Source organism: Wasmannia auropunctata, unplaced genomic scaffold (assembly GCF_000956235.1).
Source record: "Wasmannia auropunctata unplaced genomic scaffold, wasmannia.A_1.0 LD335989.1, whole genome shotgun sequence".
NCBI lineage: Eukaryota > Metazoa > Arthropoda > Insecta > Hymenoptera > Formicidae > Wasmannia > Wasmannia auropunctata.
In genome coordinates, this window is record NW_012026901.1 from 200,586 (window position 1) to 210,161 (window position 9,576).

At 34.6% G+C, this 9,576-nt stretch overlaps 1 protein-coding gene across 3 annotated transcripts; it reads right to left on the minus strand.

Annotated features, from left to right (window-relative positions):
• Window positions 1–1,109: 1,109 nt before the first annotated feature.
• On the minus strand, window positions 1,110–8,018 carry LOC105454010 (electron transfer flavoprotein-ubiquinone oxidoreductase, mitochondrial). Of its 3 annotated transcripts, none has more exons than XM_011696322.1 (8): window positions 7,807–8,018; window positions 6,680–6,787; window positions 6,250–6,598; window positions 5,851–6,157; window positions 5,516–5,757; window positions 5,037–5,431; window positions 4,692–4,913; window positions 1,110–1,870 (listed from the first exon to the last, which is right to left on the minus strand). In XM_011696322.1, the coding sequence occupies exons 1-8, from the start codon at window positions 7,850–7,852 to the stop codon at window positions 1,707–1,709; spliced, it is 1,833 nt and encodes a 610-aa protein (XP_011694624.1). In that variant the 5' UTR covers window positions 7,853–8,018; the 3' UTR covers window positions 1,110–1,706. The 3 variants fall into 3 exon arrangements, with proteins under 3 accessions (XP_011694624.1, XP_011694623.1, XP_011694622.1); XM_011696321.1 differs by having other exon boundaries at window positions 6,680–6,782; window positions 7,807–8,003; XM_011696320.1 differs by having other exon boundaries at window positions 6,680–6,812; window positions 7,807–8,003.
• Window positions 8,019–9,576: the final 1,558 nt, after the last annotated feature.

The window sequence follows — 9,576 nt, forward strand, 5'->3', positions numbered from 1 at the left end:
ATCAACTTTCAGGTGAAAATAAGAGGAATCCACAACGCCGACATACCGTAAAAATTGTTACGTGAACGTTCTCGATGAAAATCGACTCGATTCTATACGCTCGTTGAAAAATTGCAACGATATATCCTCGCTGTATCTACGTTCTTGCCGCACATTTTGCAAGTCGATGGCCGATCTCTTCACTTGATATTATCAAATTCACTTTTCGAGAAGATAACGGTAAGATAAATCGCAGGTAGGTATACCGACTTACGCTCGCTGCTCGTTTGAAAGTGCATCATAATCATTCCTATAAATCATCCTTGCAGTTAAGTTATTGTAAACTGCAGACGTTCGGTCATCATTCGCGGTCTCATAGGAAATCATAATACCGGCAGGTAGAGAGGTGTTGCGGACAAATACGAAATAATGCGAGCCGTAAAAATTTACGCGCGCTTTGGGACGCGAATTTCAGTAGAAAAGCTAGATTGAACAATAGCGAGTCGTCGATATCAACCGAATGAAAATGTATTTTATCCATAAATCCAGAATTAAAAAGTGAGCATGGATCTATATAAACATTTTAAATATAAACATTTCGAAACGAATACATTTCTAAATTCTCTATGTAAACCTGTTCACCTTTGCAAAATTATATTTATTTTAAATCTAATTGTTAAATTTTATATTTCTCAGCATAATAATCCACTTTTGTGAATTTAATGTTTAAAGTTTTAATATAGCTGATAAAATCCCTAATGAGTTATAAAGCTTGAATTTCAAAAAAAAATTCTAATAATTTAATAATTTTAATATTTAAAAAATAGAGATTTGAAAGATACTAAAAAGATACTCGTATCTTCTTTCACATTTATAAAAATCATATAGTTTCATATCTTTGTTATACGGACACTTAATAATTTTTTCATTTTAAACACGAGTCATGATATACTTTTGAATAGAAATTTTGAATTGCTGAAACTCTTAAAAAGACATCAAATAAAAATATTTTACTTATGAAAACTTAAAGAATTGTCGATGCCGCCATCACCTAGAAAAATCTTGAATCTGGAAAAAGGCTTTGGATTATTACTGCGAAAAAGGATAGTAAGTAATAGCAAAGGTAAAAATTACAATCCATAATAATACACTGTTGTACATATATTTCAAAATTCTCTCTGTATAAAAATATAATATAATATATAAATTGTTATTTATACAAATTCTATCAAAAAGTAGTAACAATAGCACTATTACGCAAGCGCTTCAAAAACGTCTCTCCTATGTTTTATTTATTATAATAAGAATCTTTCGTAAAGAAAGAAAAAACAAAGATTTTCGAGATTTTCATCAAATTAACGTATCACGTAATTTTTTTTCAATTTGATCAACACACGTTTTAATAAACATTATCTCAACAAAGGAATAAATCTTGTAAATTGCAATGATCGAAAAATTATATACATAAGCATGGATGAAAAGATAGATTGCTCATTTCTATCGGGATTAATCTGTAATTGTATTGATTCATTCGAATTGAAAATAATTACACCATTCATGTAGTGTATTTCAATTTCAATAATTATACCGCCATCAAAAATGTAATTACGATGCTGCAATACGTCCATATATTTCAGCGTATAAAACCGATATTGAACGATAAAACAATGTGGACCATCAAATATTTACGTAATCAACCAGCCAATGAGTTGATCGATTGATATATTTTACATGCCGTTGTAAGCTGGCCCGCCGCCACCCTCCGGCACGACCCAATTGATGTTCTGGCTCGGGTCCTTGATGTCGCAGGTTTTACAGTGAATGCAATTCTGCGCGTTGATCTGCAATCTTTCGCCGTCTCCGCTTTCCAACGGCACGAATTCGTAGACACCTAAAACCAGATTGCACACACGTGTTTTGGATTTGCAAAATAAACTGCCCTCACATATCTTCCTCTCCTAACGATGAAGAGTTGGGCATACATCTGGAAATCACCGAGCGTCTCTCCAGCTTGCTAAACCACGAAAATTACTACCGACTGTAATAACGTGAGTAACTTATTATGTAAGGTTGAAAACCGTCGTTTGACTGTTCTACGAAAATGCTAATAATGTCGCAACGCGCGGGATGATTTATTCAGCGCAATTTATTCAGCAGACGCATATATCCTTGGCACTCTGCGGAGGGTGAGATTTACGCCGCGAAGGTCACGCCGTGCCCTCGGCCAGACAGTCGATAACCTGGTCCCCACCATCTTCCAGACGGCGCAGCTATCCTGTAGGAAAGTGTAGGAAAGCTCCCAGACGAATTCCTCGCCGATACCCCGACTCGCCGCCGGGTTCGAAACGGGAAGACGCACCCCGGAGAAGCGGGAAGGAAAAGCATAGGAATGAAGAAAGAATACATCGTAAAAATCAAGGGTATTCAAGAAAGATGGTGAGAGGGCGGGCAAATAAATTTATCTGATTTCGAAGGCGTTTATGTGACACAATAAAATATATAGGATATCCCTATGCAAACTTTCAGCCATAAAGTTTAAATTAAGAAAAACGCTCGTTGTGGCAATGAATTTAAATAATATAAATTTAAAACTAATCAAATGATTTCGAGGATTTAACAAGATAATAAAATTTTGTTTTTAAATTGTATATAAAAATATAATAATAATTGAGTTTTCTAGAATTAAATTCCAGGATATTTAACAGTTAAAAAATTTAACCATTAAATTTTTATAAACAAGTGTAAAAAAAAGTTGATCTTAAGTTCACTGACAGATCTGTAAATTAATCGCCTAGTCACCTGTTTAAGAACATGCTTATTACAATTAAAGTAATTTTTGCAATAATAATAATTCTTTTATTTCTAATTAAACATTTCTAATTCCATCCTTTATCCCTGTGCAGTAATAATTTTGAATTTCTTATGTAACAGCAACAACATCTGTCTGATTTTCCATAGAATTATATCATTAAATTTAACAGTAATTACATTTGCCTTGTACACAATGCAGAAATTATATTACCGCAAAATTTGTATTTGTAAGAAATGTATTTAATAATAAAAATAAAGATATTCAAATAGTAACTAAAATTTTCAAACTTTATCAAATTAACTAATATAAACATTATAATTAATTTACCTAATGGAAAAATCATTTTATATTACATACATACATATAATGTATAGTTCACTCTGTTATAATAATAAGACCAATTTTTAAGAACGATTAATAACAAATTTGATTATATCGCAGTACTTTCATTGTTTCAGGATTAATACAATATAAGAAAATTCTTAAGGAACAGAGAGAGAAAGAATAAATCGACGATGAGGTTGTTGGCCGGAGCTACAGAGCGCTGTTCGATTTTGGGGATTGAGCTTGGTCCGGGGTTGTCTAGCCATGCGGGGGTTGTCCGGGTAGCTCAGGTTCAAGGACACAACGGTCGATAAACCCCCGACAAGACTGGAAAAAGGAAGGGAAGGGAGATATGGCTCGAGGGCGGAAGTGGAAGGAGCTGGAATTGCCTGTAGACTGCGAAAATTTATTGCGAACAAAATTGATCTCTCTTGACAATAGTACCTTTCAAGTGCTAAATAATTTATCATCAGATAAATTTTTCGCAAAAGGCAAGCAAATGTTTAAACAATTAATAAAATCGTACAGAAGTGGAAATCAAATTAAAAATTCAATAAGTCTCAAGAAATATATTGCATTTATATTTTTCCTGCAACAAATTTTAATAGATTTGGAGTTAACTTTTATTAATAAATATATAGTAAGTAATTTAATTATATGTTGGGAAAAAATTGCTTTAAAATTATCTGTTAAATATCTAAAAATGAAATAGGGCACGAATGACGTAAAATTATACGAAATAGATATCAAACTCTGCAATGCGGTAAGTATACTACTTATTCATTCTTAACATAATGAATTTCTCCGTCTGCGCTAACAGAATAAGACCGTTGTTGGAGGAATTGAGTTTAATGAATATTTCCAGCATTTATGACAGGAAAATATTGTATGAAGGATATTGTATTATAATTTTCAAATGCAGTCGAATGAAGAGAAATAATCACGAAAGAAATTGTATATATAATCAGTAATAAATTTGTTTGCCAAATCGTTATATAATGCTATATAATAGTTTAAAAACTTTTTTATTTAATATGCTCTTATCAAAAACTATAATATTGAAAAGTTAATCTTAATATTCAAAAAGAAATAAAATACGCTCGTAAGAGAGAACAAATACAATTAAAATAAATAAAAATTGAATATCAAGAAAACAAAAGATTAAATCTATAAACATGATATATTTTCCCATGTACACCCGAGTCTAGAAATGTATACCTTTTTGCAAAATAAATTCACTGAATATATAGGTACAAAAGCATAAATTTTTTTATATATCGAAATTACATTAAAATTGATTTACTGAACAAAACATTTAATTTAAAAATTTTTTAAATCAAATTTTCTTAGACAGACTCAGCTGCTGTCGCTATTAATCACGGATTATATTCACACATACACGTATATATCGTAATAAATATATTCAATCAAAATCCATAAAGTTTATTAAAGTCAACCTACTATACACGATTCGCAACAATAGAATATATCTCACATTCAATCAAGAATTCATAAGCATTAGTAAACACAATACATTAATAAAACGATAAATGTATAATGCAATAAATTGACTTACCAGCGGGACAAAATCGACCTTCCGGGCCAGCAAATTCAACCAAATTTCTCTTTACCGGAACGGTATCGTCCATCAAAGTTAAATGGGCTGGTTGATCAGCTTCGTGATTGGTACCGGTTAGAGCAACTGATGACAGAAGATCAAAGGACACCTCGTTATCTGGTTTGGGATATTCTATTGGCGTCGACTTAGCTGCGGATTTCAACTTCTTATGATCAGGACCTACAAACATACGGTACAAAAATGTTTAAAATATTTGAAATTAACGCAATATTTTCAAGAAATTTCTTCAAGAAATTTTTCAAAAAATTTTTCAAAAAATTTCCTGCATAAATCTATTCTTACCTCCGTGAGACAAAGTCCACGGCTCCTTTCCACCCAGTAACATAGAAAACCCAGAGTACATTAAACCACCGTAAAGGCCAAGAGAAGAGTGAAAGCTGGGTCTCATATTTCTTACGGCTTTCAATTCCTTATAGATCCAGCTATTTTTTATTTTATCTGTATACGTTTTCGGCTCTAAGCCTTTCGTCGATGAGGTATTATTTTCTGCATCTATAATCGCCTCAATAACGCTTTCTGCAGCCAACATGCCACTTTTCATAGCATTGTGAGTTCCTTTAATTTTAGGCACATTTAAAAAACCTGCCGTACATCCAATAAGACAACCACCAGGGAACTGCAGTTTTGGAATAGATTGAAATCCACCTTCTACCAACGCTCTAGCACCATAAGCTATTCTAGAATTACAAAGAACAAACTGTAGAGAATACAAAATAATACAATTAAAATCTCGTATTGTACTTTTATATAAAGATACCAACCTTTTCCCTCCTTCAAATGTTGGTCTAATACTAGAATGCTGTTTAAACCTCTGAAACTCTTTGAACGGAGATAGATAGGGATTAGTATAATCCAATCCCACGACAAAACCTACTGCTACCAGAGGTGTTTCTTCATTTAAATGGTATAGAAACGATCCACCATATGTATTTCTATTAAGTGGCCAGCCAACCGTATGTTCCACTGCTCCAGGTCGATGCTTGCTTGGCTCTATCTCCCAAATCTTACAAAAGATATTTTACTTTAAAATGTAAAACATTTTATATTTGTATAATTTTAATTTCTTCTTTTAGATTTAACTCGACAATATAATTACCTCTTTCAATCCAAGGCCGTACGTCTGTGGCTCACAATCTTTTCTAAGATTCAATTTCTTTGATAACTGTTTCGTCAGGTGACCGTGACAGCCTTCTGCAAATATTGTACATTTCGCATGAAGCTCCATACCCCGTTCGAATGTGTCTTTGGGTGAGCCGTCTTTAGCAATACCAACATCATTTGTGGCCACTCCTTTAACAGATCCATCCTCGTGATATAAAACTTCTGCCGCTGCGTAACCAGGATACATCTCGACACCAGCGGCTTCTGCTTGCTCGCCAAGCCATGTCACTACGTGGCCTAACCTATACAGAAATATACAAATCTTTATAATCGAAACAAATGTACTATTTAGCCTTCATTCACAAATTTGTGACCACATTAAATTTCGACTTGCCTTACTATGTAATTTCCATGGTTATACATTGGCATTCCCTTGAAAATAGGTATAGATATCCTCCTCTTTTCTGTGAGAAATGCAAATTTATCCTCCGTAACAGGGGTATTTAATGGCGCACCTAATTCTTTCCAATTTGGAAAGAGCTCGTTCAGGGCAATCGGATCCAGACAAGCACCACTGAGGATATGGCCACCAATTGCAGACGCTTTTTCAACAAGGGTAACCCTGAGTTCCTTACCATGCTTCTCGGCCAGTCTACGGGCTTGAATAGCTGCCGATAACCCCCCTGGACCGCCACCGACAATTAGAATGTCGGTTTCGTCCACGTATCTCTCCATGTTCACATCTAGTGGATAAAGAAAAACATTCTCATTGCATTAATCATATTATTTTTTTTGTTGAATAGGAAACGTTAAAGGAGATATACCTTTCCATCGTGAGTCCGTCTCTCTGGGTTTCACCGTATAATGAGTGGTAATCTGAGGAAATTTGGTCTCCGAGTAAGTCCTCTGAAAAATCCTTTGTAGCCTCTGTACTGCCAAAATGTAACCAAAATTAAACTAGAACATGCAATTCAAGTTTCTACATTCATATTAGAACATTTCATTGTGTATATATATACAATAAACGCATTATATTTAATGTAAAAGTGCATACATTCAGACAAAAAATAAAGAAATCTTAGAGATTACTTATAGAGAATTTTTAAAAATTCAAAAATTTCAAAATTTAGTTGGAATCACTTATGCATATGTGTAGGCACATGTATTAATTGCTATCGATCACGAAATTTAACTTTGCAGTTTCATGCTTCTGCAAAAATTTGTTTTTCTTTTTTGTTAGAATATTCCAATATTTTCTTCTCTTGTTTTTTAATTCAAATCAAAATACGTTTACTGATAAAACAAAAATTTATTTTCTCGGCTAAAAATTTTTTCAAACTTTTAGCTTTTAAAAACAAAATTAATAAGATTTAAGGAAAAAAGAACCGAGATAAAAAGAATAAGTGCAGAATAAGTGCAGAAAGTAGACTTTTTAGCACTTAGAAGATATTTATACGTCGCGGGGGCAAAGGGCAATCATGTTTGCCTGTCACGTAATGCAATCGCTCTGAGATTAATGCTTGATAGTCGATTTTCATTGAAACAAAAAACAAAGACACAAAAAACGCGAAAGTAAACACGCATTTATTTCAAGCAATAAACATTTAGTAACAGAATAAACAAACAGACGCGATTCAACGATATCGCAGAACGAGCGATAAGAATATTTATATACATACTTTACGTAATTTAAATACTTTTTGTAATACTTTTAACGACGTTACATAACGTCATGATATATTTTAGAAATCATAAATCATCTCATCGACAAAATTATTTCTCGCAAAGTTTCGTGTTATCGTTACAGTGAGAACGATCGCTCATTCTCCGAAACGGAGCATCGAGTTTTAAACAATACGGTTGTTGTCTTCGAGTCTACTGTCAATCCATCGCGATAAGATTAATAAGATTACACGTGGCTGCAAAATTCTGCTGACGTTAACGCACTTACTGATGCCGGACGCATTGAATATTGTAGAAGTCATAATCGCGCACATGCGATGCACAACTAGCGAGCGGCAACCTGACAATTCTATAAAAAAAAAAGAGAGAAAGAAAACTGCGACACGTACGATTTGATGGCAAATAGTCAAAGTAGAAGCGTCAAAGTAGTGTCGGCAAAAATAAATATCTCGAGCGACATCTGTGAGATATAAGTTCAAGCGTGTTCCACGTTCGAGGTGATTAATCGACATGCGACTTTCGATTATATAGATACTTCGAGAATCGTAAGCATCATAAAGAGCGGTTTACATAGAGGGCGTAGATGTATGTGCATACACGTAAAACGTAGAATCAGAGAGGATCCTCTTTGATAATAGACCAACTTTTGCTGTGGAGGGGGTGAACTGGGACCCAATAAGAGTGAACTGGGCACAATCTCCCCCACATTTCGGCTTCATTCCCCTCGCCGAAGTTACGACTTTATGCTCTGTCCCCTTGTATTCCTATGTCCATGATCGTAACGTGTTCAATCGGGATCCTCCCTGGCTCAACATATAGATTTATTCTCAATTAAAAAGAAATTATATTACAGTATTGGATTCTGGCCTGGCCGTCTTAACTCTCAGCGGAGAGCAGACGCTATATAAAAAAGAAGAAGAAAAAGAAGATCGCATCGATCGTACAGTTGTGCGTCGCCTGTGGGCTGTGCGCGATTATGGCTTTTGCGATGTTCAATGTGTCCGGCATCAGTAAGTGCGTTGGCGTCAACAGAATTTTCCAGCCACGTGTAATCTTATCGCGATGGATTGACAGTAGTAGACTTGAAGACGACAACCGCACTGTTTCAAACTCTGTCCCGTGTTCGGAAAACGATCGTTCTCACTGTAACGACAATGCGAGATTTCCCGAGAGATAATTTTATCAATGAAGCGATTAATGATTTATAAAAATTAAGCTTCACACGATGCATGATTTTCTGCATGATAGACTTGCATGCTGCTGGGTCTGCTCTGATGCATGCTAGACACCTTCACGCATCAAGCCCGTATCAGACTAAAGATTGAGATTAAGATTGAATTAGGATTTAACCAATTAGAAGGAAGAAAACCAATCTCAAATTTAGTGAACTTTGTTTTAATTGGTCAAATTTCATTCTAATCTCAATCTCAACGAGCTTTAAGCCCGTACCACACTAAAGATTGAAATTCAGATTGAATTGGAATTTGACCATTCAACAGGGCTGCGTTCAGGAGCTGCGTTCCGCAAAGCGCATCATGCGCATGATATAGCATGATATCCTTGTTGTTTATCAAATGTTAAACAAAGATAAAAAAAGATCAATCTTGCGCATAATGCACTTTGCGGAACGCAGCCTGGAATTTATGATATATCATGTTATCCTTGTTATTCACCGAATGTTAAACAAGGATAAAATGATATCTAGAAGCACCTAGGCGAAGTTTCTGAACGCAGCCCAGCTTTTCTTAGATAAACCGTATCTGCCACATAAGAAAGGTTATGCGCAATACGATATCGTCGTTAAGCATTTGAGAATCCCGGTATTGTGGTCAGAAAGCAAGGAAATTGGCATCATGAAAATCATGCATTGTATGATTTTATAACCTTTACGTGACAGGCTAACGTAAGGGCTGATTGCCCTTTGCCTCCACGATATGATATAAATATTTTCCAAGTGCTCAAGGTCCACTTTCTGCACTTATTCTTTTTTTCTCGGTTTTTTTCTCAAACCTTGTTATATAGATCGGAAGAGCACACG

Bases quoted from the DNA above. Each gene is read 5' to 3' on its own strand.
- LOC105454010 (XM_011696322.1), bottom strand. From the start codon at position 7,852: ATGTGCGCGATTATGACTTCTACAATATTCAATGCGTCCGGCATCA. The intron at 5,758-5,850 runs GTAATTATATTG...ATCTTTTGTAAG, and splicing joins ACGGCCTTGGATTGAAAGAG to ATTTGGGAGATAGAGCCAAG. The intron at 4,914-5,036 runs GTAAGAATAGAT...GTATGTTTGTAG, and splicing joins GTGGACTTTGTCTCACGGAG to GTCCTGATCATAAGAAGTTG.